The sequence below is a fragment of the Carya illinoinensis genome, chromosome 3 (assembly GCF_018687715.1).
Source record: "Carya illinoinensis cultivar Pawnee chromosome 3, C.illinoinensisPawnee_v1, whole genome shotgun sequence".
Taxonomy (NCBI): Eukaryota; Viridiplantae; Streptophyta; class Magnoliopsida; order Fagales; family Juglandaceae; genus Carya; species Carya illinoinensis.
The window spans coordinates 9298430-9324024 of NC_056754.1; the positions used below are offsets into that span (position 1 = coordinate 9298430).

At 32.9% G+C, this 25595-nt stretch overlaps 2 protein-coding genes across 4 annotated transcripts; one reads left to right on the forward strand and one right to left on the reverse strand.

Annotated features, from left to right (window-relative positions):
* Positions 1-19200: 19200 nt before the first annotated feature.
* LOC122303116 (GDP-mannose transporter GONST3) lies at positions 19201-22244 on the forward strand. 3 transcript variants are annotated; one of them, XM_043114726.1, is made up of 2 exons: positions 19201-20528; positions 20611-22244. In XM_043114726.1, exons 1-2 carry the CDS (start codon positions 20511-20513, stop codon positions 21751-21753), a joined length of 1161 nt encoding a protein of 386 aa, XP_042970660.1. In that variant the 5' UTR covers positions 19201-20510; the 3' UTR covers positions 21754-22244. The 3 variants fall into 3 exon arrangements, with proteins under 3 accessions (XP_042970660.1, XP_042970661.1, XP_042970662.1); XM_043114727.1 differs by having other exon boundaries at positions 19202-20513; XM_043114728.1 differs by having other exon boundaries at positions 19203-19412.
* Positions 22245-22715: 471 nt separating this feature from the next.
* Positions 22716-23616, reverse strand: LOC122303218 (dynein light chain, cytoplasmic-like). Its single transcript, XM_043114868.1, has 2 exons — positions 23231-23616; positions 22716-23165 (listed from the first exon to the last, which is right to left on the reverse strand). The coding sequence occupies exons 1-2, from the start codon at positions 23534-23536 to the stop codon at positions 22992-22994; spliced, it is 480 nt and encodes a 159-aa protein (XP_042970802.1). The 5' UTR covers positions 23537-23616; the 3' UTR covers positions 22716-22991.
* Between the last annotated feature and the right edge of the window lie 1979 nt (positions 23617-25595).

The following is a 25595-nucleotide window of genomic DNA, read 5'->3' on the forward strand; positions in this document are numbered from 1 at the left end:
GAAAGTTTAACTCTTTGGTGGTCTAAACCTATTCTAATGACTTTAATAATTTTATTGGAGGATACTAAGTATCTTGTATACATGTTATATTATTATTTTGAAGATATTTGATGTTAGTTTCAAAGATATGAAATTTTATGCAAAGAGATATTCAAATAAGCCAAAGTGTGGATATTCTTGGATAAATTTATGTTTTGGTTAATTTCTAACCATGTGATCTTGAATTAGAAGCTTATATATGTTTTAGAACATCTTTTTAAACCATGTGATGGTTTGGTTTGAAGATCATATATTTATAAGTCATAGATCAAGAGATTTATCAAAACTAGTTGAGGAAAAAGTTTCTGTTTTTGGACTAAGTGTAAAACCAAAAACTCCAAATGTTATTTTGTGATTTTGGTGACTTTAGTTTGATGATTTAAAGCATGGTTAATATTAGGATGATATTATGAATATGTTAGAAGTAAGATTTGATTTTTGAAATTCTTGGAGATGTTTTGATTTAAGGTCAAAACTTGTGATTCAAGTGCTTGGATCTTTTTACAAAAAAGTTTGGTGTTGATTATTAGCTTTTTCTAAATGGATGTTTTAAGTATGGTTTTGAACTTAGGATTGGAAGATGTTTGTTGCAAAATTTTGGTTTAAGCATGAGTTTTGAAATTGGAAGGAATTGCAACAAAAATCAAGGGAAATGACCTATGGATGTTTCAGCCATAGTGTGTTCTTCATAGTTGTGTTTTGTTTTAAATTTTTCTGAGTTGATATTTAAGTTTAGGACAAAATTTACATGAAGAATGTAAATTTTGGAAACTTTTGGAGTTAGTATGCAAAATCCTTAAGTTATGGGTAAAACGGTCATTTTCCCATATGTAGAGAGTAAAATGAAAATTTTACTCTTTAAGTTAGTATTTTCCATATTTCAAATTATTAGTGATTTAGTTCTAACTTTTAGAATCACTAATTACAGTTCCTCGTGATCGCACTTGAAGTTTTATAAGAAACGCGGAGATCGAGGTAAGTTAGCTTTTAACTTATTAGCAGTCTACTGTGTATGTGTGCTAAGTAAAGGAACTACAATATATGTATGTATGTTATCATATATGTCATGTCATGCCAAGTTATCACGTAATTGTCTATTATACAGAATTTATTCTGTCATCAATTTTTATCTGTTACATAATATATTCTGTCATGTATTACTGTACATTACAAGTATGTCATGTTAAATATGTTGTCTATTATATGTTATGCCATGTTACGAAATGTTTCTATCTCAAGTTGGTCATGTATTTCAAGTTATGTTCAAATCACGTTATGTTACGTCAGGGCTCCAGTCCTTTCGTTTTCCAGTCACGTTTCATCTTGAATACATTCAGTTTGTGTAGAATACATGGGGCCACAACAACTGTGGAGTATGTATTTACACGTAGAGTACATGGGGCCACAACAACTGTGGAGTATGTATTTTTCATGTTAAGTCAAGTTTGTGTAGAATACATGGGGCCACAACAACTGTGGAGTATGTATTTATACGTAGAATACATGGGGTCACAACAACTGTGGAGTATGTATTTTTCATGTTAAGTCAAGTTTGTGTAGAATACATGGGGCCACAACAACTGTGGAGTATGTATTTACACGTAGAATACATAGGGCCACAACAACTGTGGAGTATGTATTTTTCATGTTAAGTCAAGTTTGTGTAGAATACATGGGGCCACAACAACTGTGGAGTATGTATTTACACGTAGAATACATGGGGCCACAACAACTGTGGAGTATGTATTTTTCATGTTAAGTCAAGTTTTAGATCAAGTTCATGTCAAGTCAAGTTCAGTTCATGTTTCAATTTAAGTTATGTCAATTATGTTATGTTGTACGCCAAGTTATGCTTTAATTACGTATGAATTTGATTATACATTTATGTTTTTACTGTCATGCATGCATCATTAGCTTGTGTGGAAGTTTTTTGTTAACTTACTGAGATTTGTAATCAAATCTCACTTTGGTAGTCCCAACTACCATTCCCCCCGAATGGTAGATCTTGTTACAGGACCTAAAGGAGAATCAGGAGCTGATCAACTAGACACAGTTGACTAAACGATGGTGCGACGTCAATGTTAATATAGTAGTTAACGTAAATTACTACTTGTACAATGGAGTTGCATCTTTAGTATTTTTTGGATCATAACCATTTTGGACTAGTGTTGTGATCTACTCAATGGGTCTTTATGTATGAAGTATATTTTAAGCATTTGGGATAGTTTCAATTTGGTGCATAGTATTGCTAAAGAAAAAAATTATCCGCTGCGAATATTGCATAATGTTCGATGCATGTTAGGAACATTGCATCTTATATGTCATGAACGAGGGCAGGTAACCTTGTGTTGCATGTCTCGACGCTTCAAATGTCCGTCCGATCCCAAACGGAATTTGGGGGCGTCACACCTACAGTAAGAATAAATTTATTTGCAAGCCTCGTTTGTAAAATCCAACGTATAACCAGCTTTATCACGTTGGAACAGAACCTCCTTTGGTCATGTTCAAAAGAAGCTGGCTGCTGCGCAACAGAAGTTGAGAGAAATTGCATCATCTGGGCCTACTTTTCAACAGGGGTTGTCTCATAAATTGGCTAGGGCAGAAGTCCAAACATGGCTTGAAAGTGATGAGCTTATGTGGAAACAGCGATCACATGTGGCTTGGCTACGCGAAGGAGATAGTAATTCTCGATTTTTTCACAGTAGGGCAAGTCTTAGAAGACGAAAGAATAGAATTTATCATTTGAAGGACCCTGGTGGAAACTGGAGAGAGGGGGTTTAGATGGAAACTCTAATTGTTGATTATTTCCAGACTTTATTCTCAAGCACCGATTCATGTGATATGGCTGAGGTTTTATCTGGGGTTGAGGGTAAGGTAACTGACCAGATGAATATGCAGTTGACTAGGCCATATGTGGCTGAAGAAATGGAAGCTGCAGTTAAGCAAATGCACCCATCTAAGGCTCCGGGTCCGGATGGTATGTCTCCTATGTTTTTTCATAAATATTGGAATGTTATTGGTAAATCGGTGATTCTTTCTGTTTTAAAGGCACTAAATTCTGGTTCATTTCCACAAGACTTGAATCATACTTTCATCACTTTAATCCCTAAGAAAACTGACCCTTCTACTGTGGCTGACTTTCGTCCCATTAGTCTTTGCAGTGTTCTCTATAAGATTCTTTCAAAGTGTATTGCCAATCGTCTGAAGGAAATTCTGCCTTGGTAATTTCTGAATCTCAATGTGCTTTTGTTCCGGGTAGGCAGATTACAGATAATGTTTTAGTTGCTTATGAGCTATTACATTATCTTCGGTCTAAACGAACGGGGAAGAAAGGCTTTATGTCCATTAAACTTGATATGAGTAAAGCTTATGATCGGGTGGAATGGAGTTTCGTAGCACAGCTGATGCAGAAGCTTGGTTTTTCTCATAAGCTGGTTGATCTCATTATGCAGTGTGTCTCTACAGTGTCTTTCTCAGTCCTTATAAATGGAAGCCCAAAAGGTCGTATAGTTCCGACTCGTGGTCTTAGGCAAGGAGACCCGCTTTCTCCTTATCTATTCTTGTTTTGTACGGAAGGCCTCATTAGTTTGCTAAGACAACACGATGGCCCAGATCTGGTTGAAGGTGTGAAAATTTGTAGAGGGGCCCCGCGTGTGAACCATTTATTATTTACTGATGATAGTGTTATTTTCTGCAAAGCAACAGTCTCTACAAACTTGTACATTCAGTCCCTATTGGGTAAGTATGAGAAGGCATCCAGTCAGTGTATTAATAAAGATAAGACTTCAATGGTTTTTAGTAGGAATGTGGAGGCTACTGTGAGGGCTGATATTATGTCTCTTTGGGGTGGGAGTAATGTGCAGCAGTATGAGAAATATTTAGGTCTCCCACCTATGGTTGGGAGATCTAAACAGAAAGCTTTTTCGAAAATAAAACAGAAATTATGGCAAAAGTTACAAGGGTGGAAAGGAACTTTATTATCACAAGGAGGCCGGGAGGTTCTCTTGAAAGCAGTGGCTATGTCTATCCCGACCTATGCTATGAGTTGCTTCCTATTTCCTCAACAATTATGCCATGAGATGGAGATGATGATGGCTCGGTTTTGGTGGGGAAATCAGTCTCGTGAGCGGAAAATTCATTGGGTCAGCTGGAAAAAGCTATGTGACTCTAAATTTCGGGGTGGTATGGGTTTTAAAAATCTACATGATTTTAATTTAGCCCTTCTTGCCAAACAAGGGTGGCATTTGTTAACTAAAGAGTCTTCTCTTCTCCATAAGATTTTTAAAGCTCGTTATTTCCCAAAGACCTCTTTCTTTGAAGCCAAAATAGGGTTTAACTCCTCTTATGTATGACGTGGTATTTTCAACTCCATGGGCTTATTGAGAGCTGGATGTATGTGGAGAATTGGTAATGGGAAAAAGGGGAGGGTGTTTCATGATCCTTGGATTCCGGGTATTCAAAGGGAGGAACTTCAAGGAATTCTGCCTAGTGTCTCCTCTTTGCGTCAAACTGTTAATACTCTACTTGATGTGGATGTTGGCTGGTGGAATATTGATGCTTTGAGAGCTCTCTTCAATCCAAGATTAGTATATAAAATTCTGAAACTGCAAGTGTTAGTGTCCCAGCCAGATTCTTGGTATTGGCAGTCTGAAAAGAGTGAGATTTATACTGTGCGAAGTGGGTATAAACAGCTTCAAATTGTCAAGACTCAACTAGCAGGGGAGGGGTCTCATACCTCTCAGATTTCTTCTTTCTAGAGAGTGTTTTGGCATTTGAAAATCCCTCATAAATTGAAGGTGTTTGGGTGGAGAGCGTGTAATGAATATTTGCCTACTTTTAATAACCTGGTCAAGAAAGGTATAGCTGTGGCAGATGTTTGTGTTTTTTGTAAGCAATCCACCGAAGATGTAGCCCATGCTTTATTCTTTTGTTCAGCTGTCCATAGTATTTGTTTACAATTTGTTCCCGTACTGCGATCTTTACCTCCTGTTATGTCTTTTTGGGAGTTAGCATTATTGGTTAAAGAAAAAGGGGAGGAAGGCAATCTTCTTACTTTTATTACTATGGCTTGGGGAGTGTGGTCTAGAAGAAACCATTTTATTTATGAAAATTCTGCACTTACTGTTAGTAATGTGATTGATAGCGCTTTATCAATGATTTCTGATTTTAAACAAGTGCAGATTTTTGAGGGACCTCGACAGGCAATGCATCATGTTTTACGGTGGTCCTCTCCACCCCCAGGTTATATTAAGATGAATGTAGATGGTGCTAACTTTTTTAATCTTCAGAAAGCTGGTGTTGGCATTGTGGTGAGGGACAGTCAAGGGGAGGTGCTTGCAGCTTGTAGTAAATCTGAAAATAAAGTGTCTTCTCCAAAATTTATCGAAGCCATTGTAGTTTTAAGGGGTCTATAACTATATTCTCATTGGGGTATTCAAAAACTGAGGGTGGAATCAGATTGCCTCTTCCTTGTGAACGTCTTGAACTCAGCTGAGGTTTTTTTAACAGATTTTGCTTTCATCATTGAGGATATTCAACGTTTAATACAGGGCTTCCAAGAGGTGAAATTTCTGCATGTTAGTAGGCAAGAAACTTCTGTGGCTCACCTTTTAGCACGAAATGCTTGTAATATTTCAGATTTGGTTTTATGGGCTGATTGTCCTTCTTTTGCTTCTCAAACTGTTTGGCTTGATAAACAATCTATTGTAAGGACTTGATTTAATGCAATGTGATGTTGTTTATCAAAAAAAAAAAAAAAATCCAACGTATAACTGATGCTAAAAATTAAGGACGATAGGTGTAGCTCAAGACATTCTTCCGACAAGATTATTTGGTGTTTTTTTTTTATATATATATTTTTTATATTCTTAAATATCTTTAAAAAATTTACAATATCATTAAAAAAATATTTTCTTATTCATTAAATAAAAAAATTTAAATCTGAAAAATATCTCTGGACAACCTCTCCATAGCCCAAACATTTTCTAAAAAATAATTTGTATTAATGATTTTATAATATTTTAATAGATCTTAAAATTTTACGCCAATTAAGTTGTTAAGATTCTAATTTATGTTTAGAAAAACTCTGATAAATTACAGATTCAAGATTTTTCATGGAAAATGCCACTCTCACCGAGAGTGATTATTGAAAAAAGATATCTATTGCATTTTTTTTTTATACTTAATTGTTTAAAAAGTATTTTTAAATAAAGTAATGTTAAAATGTTATATACAATTATAAAATACGTAAGTGCTATACAATTATTTTAAAAAATGGTTAGTCTATTATTAAAAAATTAATTTTTTTAATTATCATATTTACTCACTTTTTTAAAAAAGATTACACGATTCCTTTACAGTTTACGACTGTAAATATTATTTTTCTTTTAAATATATTTGTAATTGATGCTAAAAATTTGTCTTAAAAATTAAGGACGATAGGTGTAGCGCGAGACATTCTCCCGATAAGATTATTTGGCTTTCTTTTTATATATATATTTTTATATTTTTAAATATTTTCAAAAAATTTATAATATCATTAAAAAATATTTTCTTAATCATTAAATAAAAAATTTGATTCTGAAAAATATCTCTGGACAATCTCTCGATGGCTCAAACATTTTCTAAAATATAATTTGTATTAATGATTTTATAAGATTTTAATAGATCTTAAAATTTTACGTCAATTAAGTTGTTAAGATTCTAATTTATGTTTAGAAAAACTCTGATAAATTACGGATTTTTTATGGAAAAGGCCACTCTCACTCGTGAGAGTGATTATTGAAAATAGATATCTATTGTCCTTTTTTATACTTAATTGTTTAAAAAGTATTTTTAAATAAATTAATGTAATATTATATACAGTAGTAAAGTATGTAAGCACTACACAATTGTTTTGAAAAAAAGTTAGTCCACTATTAAAAATTTAATTTTTTTATTTAGTTATCGTATTTATTCACTTTTTTTAAAAAAAGATTACACGATTCTTCCACAGTCTACGACTGTAAATATTATTTTTCTTTTAAATATATTTGTAACATTTTTTTAATATTTAAAGGAATTAAAAAAATATATTTACACTCTTCGGTGACCATAAGTGCCTAGCACTAGAAAAAAAATTTTAAGTGTGTTGAACTCAAGGTTTCAAACTTTGTGTAATTATATATCTACACATGGATTTTGATGATAACAAATGAATTCAAAAAATAAATGAGTCTCAATCTCAAGTTGTCTAAACAATAGAGTTAAGCACATCAAGGAAACAAGTATGAGCAAGAAGGGAACAAGTTCACATTAAAGTCATAGAGTAATGTTGTAAATCTTTTAAAAATTTGAAATTAGGATTAAGGCTCACAATTAATATTTTATCATAAAATATTAAAATACATTTTCTACATATGTATGAATATTTTGAAAATTAAATTTGAAAATTTTGAAAGATGATTGATTGTCATCTTTCATATGTATATGTTTTATTTGAATATTTTCAAAAGTAATTGATACTTTTTTTTACTTATGCAAAAAGTAGATGTTTTTGTTTGAAATATTTGAAAAGTAAAGTATACTCCTTTTGTCATATGCAAAAAGTAAAAAGATTAAGTTTGAAATATTTCAAAAGTAAACTGTGTTCCTTTTGTCATATATAAAAAGTAAAAATATTATATTTGAATTTTTTGAAAAGTAAAATGTGCTTCTTTTGTCATATGCCAAAAGTAAAAGAATAGGTTTGAAGTTTTTGAAAAATGAATAATGTTTTCTTTGACAATTGAAAAAGAAGAACATTTTATTTAAATTTTTTGAAAAAGTGAATGATATTATTTTTGACGTGTGAATCTTTTTAAATTTGAACATGAATTCTTATATGCCTATAAATAAATCATTTGAGAGTTTCACATTTACAACATCCAGAGCATACAACATTCATTCAAAACTTTCATTCTCTCTTCTCTAAGCATTAAGCCTTAATCCTTATTCACTTTGAGAGATATAGTTTGCATTGTATTGTTCTTATTTCACTTATTGAGGAATATTTTTTGATAACCTACCCATTATCAGCTCTTGTATAAGTAAAAGGGTGTGTATAACCCTTGTGCATGTAGAAAATGTTCTACACAAGGAATAGTTGAATCACCACATGTAAGGTGATTGCAAGTGTAGAGGGTGTTCTACACGGATCCTTTGTAGTGGTGTTATTCAAATGTGTAATAGATTTCTGGCTCTACTTGAAGGAGGTTGAATAGTGAATTTGAGGATTCTCAAGAGGTAGTTTGAAGCGAGGATGTAGGCAGTGAGGCCGAACCTCGTTAATATACTGAGTTTACTTCTTTCTTACCCTTGCTCTTTATATTTATTTCTATTTCGTATTTTATTTATATTTTATATTGTATATTTGATTTATAATTATTTTTTTTTAATACAACTCAATTTACCCCATTTCTTGTGTTAGTCATCTGGGCAATAATTGGTATCAGAGCTAAGAGCTCTATTATAAGATTAACTATCTTTTGAGTTAAAATCTTATGGCTAACATTGCAGCTTCATTTGGTGAAGGTTAATCTAGCAATCGGCCTCCACTCTTTTGTGGAGACAATTACTCATTCTGGAAAGTTAGAATGAAAATATTCCTTCAGAGTCAAGATTGAGAAATCTAGAAATGTATTGTAAATGGACCTTATATTCCAATAAAAATAGTTGATGGAGTAAAGGTCAAAAAGGAAGAAAAAGAGTTTGATCGTGAACACAATAGACTTTATACTTTGAATTTAGCTGCTATGAATTTATTATTTAATGCTCTTAATGGAAATAAGTTTAATCGAATAATGACTTGCGCTGTGGCAAAAAAAAATTTGGGATAATTTGGAAGTTACATATAAAAGAACTTCGCAAGTCAAAGAATAAAAAATTTATATTCTTACTCATGAATATGAAATGTTTAAGATGAATGATGATGAATATATTTCTAGTATGCACACTCGTTTTACTAACATCATAAACAGCTTGACAGTTGGCAAAATTTATTCCAATGTGGAGATAGTAAGAAAAATTATCAACTCTCTACTAAAAAGCTGAGAATCAAAAGTAACAGTGATTATTAAAACTAGAGACATCAAGAAATTCGAAGTGAATGAACTCATCGGGTCACTTATCACCCATGAGTACACATTGAAAAGATGAGAAGAAGAATGAAAGCCAAAGAAGAGCTTGACACTTAAAGTTGTTCCTCATGAAAGTGAAAGTGATGAAGATGAGGAAAATGACGACAAATATGAAGAAGTTGCGATGATAACAAGAAGAATTCAAAGGTTCTTAAAGAAAAATAAAACTCATCCGAGAAAATCCTTCAAAAAGTTTTTCAATAAAGGTTCAGGTAAAAATGACATTTTAATTTGTTATAAATGCAATAAGGCTGGTCATATCAAACCAGATTGTTCTCTGCTAAAAAAAGATCGAAATAAGGGTAAGAAAGTAATAAAAGTTATATGAGATGATGATTCAAATAGCTCAGATAGTGAAGCAGGCAATGGAGAATCAGCAAATTTTTATCTTATGGCTAAATATGACATTGAGGTAACAAATCTTGATAATATTGAAAATCCTTCATATGAAGAAATGCAATATATTTTAGAAGAGATATATGAGGAATTTGAAAAATTAGGTATCAAGTATACTGTTTTAAAAAAGAAAAATTCTTCTTTAATAAACGAAATTGATATTTTATGAAAAGAAAGTATCGTTGTGAAAGATAAAAATCTCGAGTTGAAAAAGAAGAAAATTGATTTAGAAAATATTTTTGAAAACTTTACAAATGGAAAAAGAAATTTTGAAAAATTTCTTGGTAATCAAATATGTATTTTTTACAAGGCAGACTTGGGATATATGCCAAAACAAAAATACAAACCTTATAAAAATTTCTTTAATAATCCTTCTACATCAAAGTCTAATATTCAAAATTCTTTTCATAAAAATAATTTTGTCAAAAAAAGATACTATTATAATCACTCAAGTTTTTCATATATGTCACATGCTATTTGCAATTTTTGTAATAGAAATTACCATAATTATCATGTTTATCCTATTAGAAGAAAGTATACAATGACTATTAGGACCATATGGGTACCTAAAATTCTTATTTCTTCTAATAATAATAAATAAAGGACCCAAAGAATTTGGCTACCAAGAAAAATCATTTTAATAGTTTTTATAGGTATGCATGAAGTCATCCACAATCAAAGACAAATGAATTTTAGATAGTGGATGTTCAAAACACATGACAGGAGATAAGATTAAGTTCTTTGATCTTAGATTTAAAGAAGAAGGACACGTGACATTTGGAGACAAGTCGAAAGGGAAGATCGTGGGAATAAGTAAAATTAGTAATAATATCTCTCATAATTGAAGATGTTCTACTTGTTGAATGTCTAAAACATAATCTTTTGAGTATAAGTCAATTATATGATAAAGGATTTACAATTATTTTTAAAATGGATAAGTGCATTATTTTGAATGATCATGATTGTAATATTTATTTTATTACTTTTAGAAGCAACAATGTTTATACAATCGACTTTGTATAAATTACCTCACAAGATGCTATTTATTTTTCAGCTCAAAATGAAACTAATTGGTTATGGCATAGAAGACTAGGTCATGCCAACATAGAACTTATTTTCAAACTTTCAAAAAATGATCTTGTGAGAGATTTACCAAAAATAAATTTTTTTAAAGAAAAAATTTGTGATGCATGCCAATTTGGTAAACAAACAAAAACTTCTTTTAAAACCAAGAAATATATTTTCACTGCTAGACCATTGCAACTGATACACATGGATCTTTTTGGACCAAATAGAGTTACAAGTCTAGGAGGAAAATATTATGCATTTGTTATTGTTGATGATTTCTCTAGATATACTTGGGTCATCTTTTTTGCTCATAAAGATGAGGCACATAATGTCTTTACCAAGTTATGCAAGAGAATTCAAAATGAAAAGGGTTATACTATTTCAAGTATCCGAAGTGATAGGGGAAAAGAGTTTGTTAATAAAAATATAAAAACATTTTGTAATGAAAATGGTTTTGTGCATAATTTTTATACTCCTCGAACTCCTCAACAAAATGGGATAGTAGAGAGGAAAAATAGATCTCTTCAAGAGATAGCAAGAACAATACTCAATGAGAATAACTTGCCTAGTTATTTTTGGGTCGAAGCGGTAAGTACTGCATGTTATGTTATAAATAGAGTTATTCTATGGTCTAAATTAGATAAAACCTCCTATGAGTTTTGGAATAAGAAAAAGCCCAACATTGATTACTTTCATGTATTTGGATGCAAATGTTTTATTTTGAATGACGGGGATAATTTAGGCAAATTTGATACAAAATCTGATGAAAGTATCTTTCTCGGATATTCTACTTATAGTAAAATTTATAGAGTATTCAATAAAAAGATTTTGACTGTATAAAAATCTATGCATGTAGTATTTGATGAATCTAATTCATCACTGTCCAAGAAATCTATTGATGAAGAAACATGAGATATAAATAATACGAAAAGTTTCAATCTCAACAAAGAAAACACAATAGAGGAAGTTCAATATGGAACCATCAAGAAAAATCATCAAAATTCAATATAAGATGTAACCAAATAGTAAAAATTTATGAAAGATCATCCAGTGGAACAAATTTTGAGAGGTGTAAGTACCCGATCATCTCTTAAAAATATTTGCAATCATACTGCTTTTCTATCTCAGATTGAACCCAAAAATATTGATAAAATATTTCTTGATAAATCTTAGATTCTAACTATGCAAGAAAAGTTGAATCAATTTGAAAGAAATGATGTTTGGATACTTGTTCATAGACCCAAAAATCATAATATTATTGAAACAAAATGAGTTTTTAGAAATAAAAAAGATGAGTATAGAGTCATTACTAGAAATAAGGCTTGACTTATAGCTCAAGGTTTTAATCAAAAAGAATGAATCGATTATGATGAGACAAATGCACCAGTTGTAAGATTAGAAGCTATTCGGATGCTACTTGCATATACTTGTTATAAAGATTTCAAACTTTTTCAAATGGATGTTTAAAGTGCTTTCTTAAATGGTTTTATAAATAAAGAGGTATATGTTGAGTAACCTCCAGGTTTTGAAAATCATACTTTTCCAAATCATGTTTTCAAACTCACAAAAGCACTATATGGATTAAAACAAGCTCCTAGAGCTTAGTAATAGAGACCTAGTGGTTTCTTGATTGAAAAAGATTTTTCAAGAGGAAAAATCGATACAACTCTTTTCATTAAATATGAAAATGATGATATTCTTTTGATTCAGATTTATATTGATGATATAATATTCGGTGCTAATAATGAAAATATGTGCCAAGTTTTTGCTAAGACTATGCAGGAAGAATTTGAAATGAGTATGAAGGGAGAACTTACATTCTTTCTCGGGTTGCAAATTAAGTAATTAAAAAGTGGGACATTTATCAATCAATCAAAATATATTAAAGAATTACTGAAAAAGTTTGGGATGAAAGGTGTTAAAGAAATTGAAACACCAATGAGCCCATCAACTAAATTTGATAAAGATAAAACCGGTAAGCCAGTTGACTCGAAGGTATATCGAGGTATGGTTAGTAGCTTATTATATTTGACATCCAATAGATCAGATATTATGTTTAGTGTGTGCTTGTGTGCACGCTTTCAATTATCTCCAAAAGAATCACATTTAATTGCAGTTAAACGCATTCTTAGATATTTTAGTGGTACAATTAACTTAGGGTTATGGTATCCTAAGTATACATCTTTCGATCTAATCAGATACATAGATGCTGCTTATGCTAGTTGTAAAATAGATCGAAAAAGCACTAGTGGAGCATGTCATTTCTTAGATCATGTACTAGTTTCCTGGTTTAGTAAAAAATAAAATTATGTTGCACTATTTACTGCTAAGGCAGAATATGTTTCTGCGGGTAATTCTTGTGCTCAAGTTCTTTACATGAAACAACAATTTGAAGATTTTAAACTCATATATAATCACATTACAATCAAATGTGGTAATACAAGTGTTATAAATCTTTCAAATAACGCAATACAACATTCTAGAACTAAGCATATTGAAATAAGATATCATTTTCTTTGAAATCATGTGCAGAAAGACGATATAGTACTAGAGTTCACAAACACACACCATCAGTTAGCAGATATTTTCACAAAACCTTTACCAGAGGATGAGTGAAGAGAAAATGGTAATATCCCTAAGCCTAGCCTTGATTTTTCTCATTTATGTTGCTCTGTTTGTTTGGGTATCAATAGCAAATTTCGTATACAGAGTACTATTATTCTTCATGTTTCCTTCTTCAATTCCTATGTGGTCCTCCCACACTTTCTCTCTCACTAGCACACAAGGCACTTGTGACGCCCCCAAATTTCGTTTGGGATCGGACAGACATTTGAAGCGTCGAAACATGCAATACAAGGTTACCTGCCCCCGTTTATGACATATAAGATGCAATATTCCTAACATGCATCTAACATTATGTAATATTCGCAGCGGTTAAATTTTTTCTTTAGCAATACTATGCACCAAATTGAAAATATCACAAATGCTTAAAACATACTTCATATATAAAGACTCACATCTAAGATTACAACACTAGTCCAAAATGCTTATGATCCAAAAAGTACTGGAGATGCAACTCCATAATACAAGTAATAATTTACGTTAACTACTATATTAACATTGACGTTGCATCGTCGCTCAGACAACTGTGTCTAGTTGGTCAGCTCCTGTTTCTCTTTCAGGTCCTGTAACAAGATCTACCATTCGGGAGGAATGGTAGTTGGGACTACCACAGTGAAATTTGATTACAAATCTCAGTAAGTTAACAAAAAACTTCCACAGAGGCTAATGATGCATGGATAACAGTAAAAGCATGAATGCATAATCAAATTCATAAGTAATTAAAACATAACTTGACGTACAACATAGCATAATTGACATAACTTAAATTGAAACGTGAACTGAACTTGACTTGACATGAACTTGATCTGAAACTTGACTTAACATGAACTTGCTCAGAAACTTGACTTAACATGAACGTAATCTGAAACTTATTCTTTAACTGTTTAAATGCATACTCCATAGTTGTTGTGGCTCCATGTATTCTACGTGTAAATACATATTCCACAGTTATTGTGGCCTCATGTATTCTACGCGTCACAATGCAGTTAAATACATACTCCACAGTTGTTGTGGCCCCATGTATTTTACGTGTCACAATGCAGTTAAATACATACTCCACAGTTGTTATGACCCCATGTATTCTACGTGTCACAATTGTTGTGTCTCATGTAGTGTATGCGTCACAATTGCTGTGACCCCGTACTTCGTGTACCACAGTTGTTGTAGACCCAACGAAACTGAATGTAACTCAAGATGAAACATGACTAGAATACGAAAGGACAGAAGTCCCAACGTAACATAACGTGACTTGAACATAACTTGAAAGACATGACCAACTTGAGATAAGGTTTTATCATAATATGACTTAAATATGTAACACACAATATTTCATAACATGATATCATATGTAACAAAAACATAATTAACCTGACATACTTGTAATAATGAACATGACATGACATACATATAATAGATGTCATATTTAACATTATGTATTTGTAATATATGACAAAATATCTTGTGTAACAGATGAAACTCATGACAAAATAAATTCTGTGTAACAGACAAATATGTGATAACTTAGCATGGTCTGGCATATATGATAATACAAATACATACACTGTAGTTCCTTTACTTAGCACACATATACAATAGACTGCTAGTAAGTTAAAAGCTAACTTACCTCGATTTCCGCGTTTCTTATAAAACTTCAAGCGCAATCACGAGAAACTGTAATTAGTGATTCTAAAAGTTAGAATTAAATCACTAATAATTTGAAATATGAAAAATACTAACTTAAAGAGTAAAATTTCTATTTTACCCTCTACATGCTGGAAAATTACCGTTTTATCCTTAACTTAAAGATTTTGCATACTAATTCTAAAAGTCACTAAAATTTACATGCCTTATGTACATTTTATCCTAAACTCAAATATCAATTTAGAAAAATTTAAAACTAATCACAACTATTAAAACTCCATAGGGTCGAAATTCTCATATGCTATTTTCATTGATTTTTGTTTCTAACTTGTTTTGATTAACCTTTTGATTTATGACTTATAAAGATGTGATCTTCAAACCAAACCATTACATGATTTAAAAAGATGTCCTAAAACATATATAAGTTTCTAATTCAAGATCACATGGTTAAACATTAACCAAAACATAAATTGAGGCAAGAACATCCACACTTTGGCCTATCTGAACATCTCTTTGCATAATATTTCATATCTTTGAAACTAACTTCAAATATCTTTAAAATAATATTCTAATATGTATATAAGAGGCTTAAGATCCTCCAATAAAATTATCAAAGACATTGGAATAGGTTTAGACCACCAAAGATTTAAATTTTCTCAAAACAGAAACTGTTTTTCCTCTTCCAGTTTCTAAGTTTCTAGATCTAAGAAAATATTTCATCAAAACCTTTAATCATGCAACAATCCTCAACCAATAATCATATACACATTTTAACAATACTTCATAAAAATTTTGGACCAATATCTATCTATTAGCTTGGTCAAAAACTTCAAACTATAACATACTCTCCAGTTTATCTCACAGAATGACCTTTCTAGAGTTTAAATAATATTTGACTGACCAAATGATTTTCAAATAGAATAAATAAGATATCCACGTAAATTAGACTAAAAAATGAACAACTTGTATAAATGAGATTTTATGATAAAATACTTACAAAAGCTTCGAAATGGGCATATAAAAGAACACCTAAAAACTGTCCGAGAGAGTGTTTGGTGTTCATCCAATGAAAGGTGTAAAGGGAAAAGATTTTGTGGGGAGTGGCTGGAGCTATTTATGGACAAAATATGGAAGAAGATGAGGCTGGAGTGAGAGTTGAGTGTAGGTCTCTCTTACCCAGAGTGAGAGTTGAGTGTAGATCTCTCTTACCCGAAGTGAGAGTTGAGTGTAGGTCTCTCTTACCCAATAATATCTACAAAATCAACTCAAGATATTTTTACCCAATAATATCCACGAAATTAGTTTAAGATATTTTTATCCAATAATATTCACAAAATTAGTTTAAGATATTTTTATCCAATAATATCTACAGTTTTGAACAGACGTTAAATAACCCACCGAGTCTAATGGCACAAACCATAATACATTTAAACACTTCTAACTATTTCCAATAATCAAAAACATATTTTTGATACCATAATGAGTAATAACACTAATTATGTAGTTAGATTAAAATCTATATGATTAATGGATTCGTGAAAACTTATGGGGTCTTCACGAGGTTCCTAAAGCCAATAGAAATTTCACAATTGAATTTCTAATGGGCGTTACAGCACTCACGCACACACATCGTATGGCGTAAAATTTAGAGCATTTGGTAGGTGCAGATTGACGGTTTGAACTTTGTTCTGATATTGCATTTGTTATATCTATTTTGTTTCTCTATCGCTGAGTTGATTTCTTTGTGTATTTTAGCTGAATTCTCAGGAATTTATTGGGAATAGTTTGATTAATATTTGAAAGGTGCACTTCTGGTTGTTAATTGTACATGTTGCATTGGGTTAAGCTTTTTTGAAATGCCAACGACTCACTACCTTACTACTCTTCGATTCTAAAGTTTGGGCATTCTAAAGAATGTCCGAAAGACTCTCACATTCCATCAAATCTCATCAAATAGTTGCATTCTTTATGGCAATTGTTCATATTTCAATCCAAACTCTATATTTTGTAGGATATGAAAATGAAAATATATAGTATATATATAGATATCCTTGATTTGAATTCAAACTATATATTTTGGAGGATATGGTTGTTGGAGGTTATTGGAGATTATGAAAATAAAATAAAAAAGTAATTAAAACTAAAAATTAATTAAAGAAATATAAATTATAAAAAAATAATAATATTTTATTATTATAGAGAATATAATGACTAATTCAATGTAGAGTTTTAATTTTAAATGATTAGTTAAAAGTAAAAAAGTTACATATTTTTCAAATTTTAAAGATTTGAATGTCCAATCCAATGCTATAAGAGCATTGGCAATAGATTATTTATCTTCATCTTCATATTCAAATTTGAAGAATATGCCCTTAAAATCATCTGTATTAGTTTATGCATATGTAAAATTATAAATAACTATGTACAGTTCTTATTCAAAGATAAAGATGTCATTTTCATTCTTTAAATAATATTTTTATTATTTTTTCTCTCTCCATCCCCGAACAGCTTTTTCTTTTCTTTTTTTCTCCTCTCTTTTCTTTTTTCTCTTCTCTCTCCATCCTCAAACGCCTCCATCCTCGAACACTCTCTCTTCTTCTCTTTTCTTTTCTCTCTCCATCCCCAAACGACTCTCTCTTCTTCTCTTCTTCTCCTCTTCTCTCTCCATCCGAACAGCTCTCTCTTCTTCTCTTCGACACCCATTTCACCCCTTTCTCTCGTTGCTCTGTTTTCTCTCTTGGACACCCAGCAACCCATTTCAGAAACCACTCTCTCCCAGTACTCTCACTTCCTTTTTCGATGGTGGCTTACAAAGCCCACAATTTTCTGATGGTTTCTTCATCAACGGTTGCCTCTTCTCTCGCCCAAAAGGTGATTTTGTGCAAGCTGTACATGGATTTTGGTTGGAGAATTTTTTTTCTATGTTATTTGGCCTTATTACAATTTTTTTAGGGTTTTTTTTTTCATGTTATTGCCCCTAATATTGAACTGAGAATAGAGATACATAGAGAAAACTGGGTTGTTTCTTCGATTTTTTTGATTTCCCCTATTCTCGTACATGCATTTAGAGCAGATTTTTTGATTCCCCTGATTTTGTACAAACTGGTTTGGTTCTGTGGAGCTGGTTGGAGGCTAATAGTAGATTGAATTTATTCGACTTGGATATAGAATTTTTATTGAATTTATTGGAGGTGCAATTGCTCCCACCTGTACAAACTCACACCACCTGAGAATTTTTAAGCTTGCTCCTTTTTGACACACAAAATCTCGTTCATACTTTCTCAGCACCGTATGTACTTAATTGCATAGGCATTAAACCAAAAGGATTTTTACGAATTGATGTTGGAGACAACAGCTTGTGGAAGGAAAACTCACATAAAGGCATAAATAACACAAGAAAAATGGAAACACGGGAAAAGAGAGTAAATGAGGAACGTAGCACCCTCAGCGCTTAGGAATTTTAGGAAAATAATAATAATAATAATAATAATAATAATAATAATAATAATAATAATAATAATAATAATAATAATAATAATAATATTTTTATTATTATTTGGTCAAAAAATGTATAATTCAATATATGAATTTTTCTTTATATGCAAAATCAATATTCAAAAGATATAATTTTGCATATAAAGATGCATAAACCATTGTTAATGTCCTAATGCTCTTAGCTAAGAGTTTTGTTAGATACAAAAAAGTTTATGCACTAATTCGTATATCAATGATTTTTTTATTTAAAAAAAATATAAAAAAAATTTTTGAGAGAAGAAAATTTTTTATCTAATGAAAATTATTTCCGTCTTCAAGTCGTATCGTTTCGTTAAACATATAACTTATATATTAATATCAGTATGTGAATTGATGCACGAACTCTATTTGCAAGAAAATTTTTCTATTATAAAATGACAGTGTTTGTTGTAATACATTGGATGGGAGAGTCTATAATGAATTTTATTTTTGTGAAATTTCGAATCAATTTAAAAGTTATATAAATAATTTTAGTGATTTGATTTTTGTTATTAATTAGATTAGAATACCTCCCAATAATCAAATAGAAAAATAAAATTTAAAGAAAATGTATAAATTTTGTATACTTTTTTTTTAAATAGATAAATTTAAAATTTACATAAAAAAAATTATTTTTTCAATAATAAACTTTATTTTTAGCGTAGCGAGGACTGATGGCTGGCGAATTTATCGGATTGAGTAATGCAAAGTTTTTATTAAAAAAGAAAATCCATACAAAAATGGTGAATCGGTCCAAAAAATGAAAAATAAAAGGAAAAGAAAGGAAGTCAGCCCCTTAAGCGGAGTCATTCGATTCCGCCAGTCACTGACGCCGTTTCTCACTGCTTCAAGTTGTCTATTTAGCGTTTTAGGCCTGAGTTCCGTACCAACATCGGGTTACTGGAGACTGCGAGTTCGAGCAAATCGATTCCCACAAAGCCGCCTGCAGATCTCCGACAAATTTCAAGCTAGACACGGGCAACTATTCTATCTTTTCTGATCTATCTATTTCTTTTTCGTTTTCATTATTATTCTTCATTTGCTGATCTGAAAATTGTCTCTGCATTTTACGTTCCCGCATTCGCTCAGCATGCTGATTTTTTGTTTTGCTTGGTTACTGAGATCTGATTTGAGAGTGGATTTTGGAATTCAGTAACAATGCATTTGTGGAGACTTGGTGACTTTTGAACTTTCTTGCCCACGTCTCTCTATAGGGGATCTAATCTTGACAGTCTGCTCACCCTAATGAAAATGCTCATACACATAATAACTCGTTAGCAAGTGCAAAGCAATCACTAGTATAAGTCAGAGCATATGTGATTTGTGATTGCGATTCTCTGTTTGGTGTAAACAAAGTATATTTTGGAGAATGATTTAGTTAGTCAAAAGTAGTTCGTGTAGTGTAGTGGGGAGATACTTATGCATGTATTATAGCTCATGTTGTTTATTCTTATGCAAGTGAGACTGCAATCGTGCCCAGCATCTAGTAGTTATGCATGAAAAATGCTGAGTACTGCAATTCTTTTAGGTTGGTTTGAGGGGGATTCCTATTTCATGCTATGTGAAAAAAAAGAGAGAATTGTGACAGGCATCAACCATTGAACTCTAAAGAAGTTCTTTTTTTTCTTCAGTTATTGAGTGATTCATTATATTGTCATATGTAGGCTTGATCTGCCCGGAAAATTCCAAATGATGATCCTAAGAAATAGTTTGTTGCCACAATTCTTTTCTATGTAATGGTAGTTCTTTCTTATTATATTTTTGTTGAGCTGTTCCCCATTTTATCTCTGTTCGTTCTTTTCCCACCTCGTAAAACACTTTTATGATTTGATCTGTCCTTGTAATCGCTTATATTCAATTTATTCTAAAATCAGTCCGGTTTCCTATTTCGTGGGCACTTTTGAATTGTCTTATGTGAATGTGAATGGTCTTATCAACATTGGAAATATACTATGAAGTATTCCATCTTTCTCTTGCCTAATTATACTGTTTGTTGCTTTTAAGAAAAGAAGCTGGCTCATTAATGTTTTGGATCTGAGCATGGGTTCTTCTGGATATTGAGTCTGATCTTTGAGAATGGTGACTTTTAAAAATGTTAAGGATTCATCTTTAGAACCAGTGATAGGAATTTTAACCATGATATGTTGACTAACAAGAATTTCTTGTTATCTTTTAGATGACTAATAATAATAATGATGACGCGGAGAATCCAGGAGATGTTGCAAGCCAGAGAGGTCCAGAAGCTGCTACTCCCTCTGGTGAAATACAAACAACCTGGCATGGTGGCTTACTGAAGCAAGTCTCCATATATGGAATAGCTGCTGGGTATTGCTTATCTGCATCTTTGCTTTCCATCATCAACAAATGGGCGGTCATGAAATTTCCTTATCCCGGGGCCTTAACTGCTTTACAGTACTTCACAAGCGCAGCAGGGGTCCTCATTTGTGGCTGGGCTAAGTTCATTGAGCATGACAGGCTTGACCTTTTGACCATGTGGCGCTTCATGCCTGCGGCAATTATATTCTACCTTTCTCTCTTCACCAACAGTGAGCTGCTTCTCCATGCCAATGTTGACACTTTCATTGTCTTCCGTTCAGCAGTTCCCATATTTGTTGCAATAGGAGAGACCCTCTTCTTGCACCAGCCATGGCCATCATTTAGAACGTGGATCTCACTTGCCACTATTTTTGGAGGAAGTGTGCTCTATGTTCTAACAGATTACCAGTTCACATTCATGGCTTATAGCTGGGCTCTAGCTTACCTGGTAAGCATGTCCATAGATTTTGTGTACATAAAGCATGTAGTCATGACCATTGGTTTGAATACGTGGGGTCTTGTGCTGTACAACAATCTTGAGGCTCTGATACTGTTTCCTTTGGAGCTGCTTATAATGGGTGAATTGAAAAAGATAAAACATGAAATCACGGATGAGTCAGATTGGTACTCTTTCCAGGTGGTTTTGCCAGTGGGGTTATCTTGCTTGTTTGGTTTATCCATCTCTTTCTTTGGATTTTCTTGCCGGAGGGCCATTTCAGCAACAGGATTTACTGTTCTTGGGATAGTGAACAAGCTATTAACAGTTGTGATTAATTTGGTTGTTTGGGACATGCATTCGACATTTGTGGGAACAATGGGGCTTTTAATTTGTATGCTTGGTGGGTTTATGTATCAGCAGTCTACGAGCAAAAAGCCTAAAGATGTAAAAGAAGTAAATGCACGAGAGACTGATGAGGAGCAACAAAAGTTGCTTGAAATGCAACGCAACACACAAGGCAATGGCAATCAGAAGGAAGTTGCAGAATCAGAACTGGGAAAATGAAAGAGCTTATGTTAACTACTATCATTTTATTCTCATTGCTGCAAAATTTATTTCTTAGGTCCAGCTTTAATGATCGGTCAATTCTTGGAGGTGGGGACTTCGTCTGCTCTACCTTGACAATTCATTTATGAAGAAGATACTGCTCCCCGAAATGCAGTTTAAGGATGGACTCAGACATGACTGACTGGGTTGAAGTGACTCTTTGTTCCATCTCAATTCTCAATTCATTTCAATCTCTACGGAAGTTCATTATTATTGTCGACCTATTCGGCAACATCAATTTGACCTAAGGAAACCTGGTAAAAAAATGTACTATTTGAATTCTTGGCATTGTAGTTGTTTGAAAACTTCCCACCGATCCACATGGTCCATGTATTAGTGCCTTTGATCTTGGTATTGATGCATTCCATAAGGCATGCATCAGATAGAGTGAACATATACATCGATTGGTTAAATTTCTCATAGATCGAAAGGCATGGTTTTTCCATTCATTATTCTGTTTTTAAAAGGACCGGTTTTACTTATGAAATTCCGATTAGTTCTCTCTCTCACACACACATGTTTATCATTGGTCTTGATTTCTGCTTGGCCTTAAAAAATTTTCATCTCAAACATAAAATTCTCATCTCATCATTACAACTTTCTCAAATCCACATACAAAATATAATAAATAATTTAACTTTTTCTCAATTTTTTCAAATCCCAATACAATAATAATATTAAAATATAATATTTTAATATTTAATCTTAAAACTTAAAATTCTCATATGAGAATTCTCAGTGGCCAAGCAGAATCAGTTGCGAAACCTGCCCAACTCCATCTTCATATGAACATGTTTGCCTGATGCACTGATCATGGTAGGTCATACCCTTTACATTCAGAAATATTTCCAAACAGTTTGAAGACAAACCCCAACCATTCCAAGCGAAGCTAACGACGTTACAAAATAGAACTAGTTGACTGACTTCTTCCCAATTCCAATCGAAAGAAAAAGGGGAACTTTCACTTAAAATCTGGCTATTCAGTCATGGCTCATAACATTGATTACCGTTCTCTCTACTGATGAATGGATACTTCATCCACAGAGAGAGAGAGAGATTCTGCAGCAGAACCCAATGGCTTATCTAAGAACGATAAATGTAATGACATAATGTAATGCAAGTTTCCATGTAAGATCCAAAAGTATGTTGGCTAGCTAAATCAGGCCATAAAACAGAGACATTTTTATGCATCAACATTAAAGTTTCTGTTGCGAAGGAGACTTGACTTGTCGGACCACGGTCTTGAAGAGAAGAAAGGAGAGCTTGTCGACAGAGAAATACACAAATCCACCATTGGAGTGAGTCACAAATGATCCGAAACTCTTCCCAACGATGCAGTGCCATGCCATTCCATAAGTTGCATCAAATTCCTACAACAAAAATAATCATCAATTGGAAAAAAGGAGAATCCTGATTTATATACACTTGTACATACCTTCTTGAGGCACATTGCAAGTTGCGTAGGACTGGGTTTCTTCTCCGGATATGCGTCTAGAAGTGCTCTGGTGTAGCGGAAAGCACGCTCTTGCATCGTGGGAGGCATGTCCGCCGATCTCGGCCGTACGTTCAAATCGACGGCTACAGCTGCCAGCTTCAACTCGTTGGACGGAGCCCTAGGCGGTCGTGGCAAAGTTAACTTGTGCCCGCACTGCCCGGGTGGGTATAGCACCCCCTCTGCCTTGTTCTTGGCCAATATCCCTCGTCTCGTCAATCTTTCACTCTCTGCCTCTAGCCTCTCCATGAATGTGAGAGAGAGAGACAGGGAGAGGGCAGCAGCAGAAATATTTGAAATGTTTCACTTTGACTGGAAGGGTGACTTAGAGCAACCCATCCGGGTCTGGATACTTGTGTTTTCCCTATAATTTAGGGATTTTTTTAGGGTTTTGCCCTAAAATCACCCCATATCCCGTTTCCCATTTTACGATCTATGTTTCCGGTCTGTACAATAAATCTCCATCTTTGGAGACTTACTGTACATCCGCATCGTGTATTTGGCTACTGTTTTTTCCCTTCCGTCTCGCGTGTTCTTCCCTCTCGCTAGGGTGAACGGTTTGCTTCCTCCCTCACACTTCCAGCACCATCGATGCACCAGTGAATCACCGAATAAAGTAAGAGAAAAATTTCCTATTTCAATTCTTTGGTTGATTGTCTTCCCCGATTACCCAACTATTTTTCTTCTCTGGTTGTTTTCTCTCTCTATTTTTCCTGTTTATTTCTTCCCCTTTTTCTTCCTCTCGACGCCATGGGAGAGCTGTGAGACCTTAAATTTCTCTTCAAGGTACACGGCTTATTGCATTTAGTTTAGGTGTTTGTTGATAAGGAAATCTCTGATTATTTCTTGCTTGCAGCTCTCACAGCTCATCTCGGTGTTGGGGGCAAATCGGCTATAAGTTTCAGGCTCTCTCTCTCTCTCTCTCTCTCTCTCTCTCTCTCTCTCTCTCTCTCTCTCTCTCTCTCTCTCTCTCTCTCTCTCTCTCTCTCTCTCTCTCTCTCTCTCTCTCTCTCTCTCTCTCTCTCTGCGCGTTACTTTGTGATTATGTTGGCTTTCTTTCATGCCTTAACTCGAGGGAAAGGGGAGGATCCATTTGATAACATGGACTTATATGAGCATCACATGCATTTGTGATTCTGTTGGAATTTGTTGGCCGATAATAAATCCTATACGATTTTTAGTTCTCTTTCAGAATTGGATTTGCATTTGGACTTGTTTGATTATTTAGTTTATATATATCATGTCTTGGCTGTGTGGTAGAGGAAAATGTTACTCATATGCATCTTTGTCATGAATAAAATGCATGGATTTTTATTCACTAAACATGGCGCTGATTTGCTGTGATGATGTTTTGAGATGGAGGTTTCATTGATTGATAGCACATGTTGGTGGAACCTCTTCATTTTGGATATTGTGGACCTTGATGAGTAAGCCTTTTAATTACACTTTTGGAGGATTAATCTTGTAGCTCTTGTTATGTTTTTATTTTTAGTTCTTGGTTTCTTTTGTGGTTATTGGTTTCATGAATTTGATTCGGTATCATCAGTAGTTCTTGGTATCTTTTGTTTTAATTGGAAGGAAGATTGTGGAAAGAGTTCTTGGTTCCATATTCTGGACCAGCTTTTGATCATACTCAAAAGGTTGAAATTTCGGTTGCTTTTCCTTGTAGTTTAATGTTCTGTTTTTATTGTAGTTCTTGGTTTCTTTTGTACTTCTATAATTTCATGCATTTATAAAAGGAAAATTATGTAGTTCTTGGTTTCTGGCGTTTTAGTTATACATGCTTGTGGAATAAGTTCATATTGGATAATGTGGAGCTTTGTCATTTAGGATCTTAATTACACTTTTTGAGTACCTTTTCCTTGTAGTTTAAACCGAGTTTTTATTGTAGTTCTTGGTTTCTTTTGTAGCTCTTGGTTTCATGAATCTGCTTTGGTTTATTTTGTAGTTATTTGTTTCTTTTGTTTTAATTACACATGCTTGTGGAAAGAGTTCATGAAACCATATGCTGCACCTTTGTAATTAAGGATCAAAGGTCAATTGTTTGTTGCTTTTCCTTGTAGTTCCAGGTTCTGTTTTTATTGTAGTTATTGGTTTCTTTCAACTGTTCTATAATTTAATGAATTTGTTTTGGTTTCTTTTGTAGTTCTTGGTTTTTTTTGTTTTAATTATACATGCTTGTGGGACCTCTTCATGTAAATCTCTTCTTTACTCAAGGATTTGCTGCTTGTCAAATGAAATGGTTATACTTTGTAGTTCTTGGTAACCTAAGTAGTTATTGGTTTCTCTTGTTTTAAAAGCAACATGC

Coding starts and splice junctions, on each gene's coding strand:
- LOC122303218 (XM_043114868.1), bottom strand. CDS start 23,536: ATGGAGAGGCTAGAGGCAGAGAGTGAAAGATTGACGAGACGAGGGATA. Junction 23,166..23,230: donor TTGCAATGTGCCTCAAGAAG/GTATGTACAAGT, acceptor TTTTTGTTGTAG/GAATTTGATGCAACTTATGG.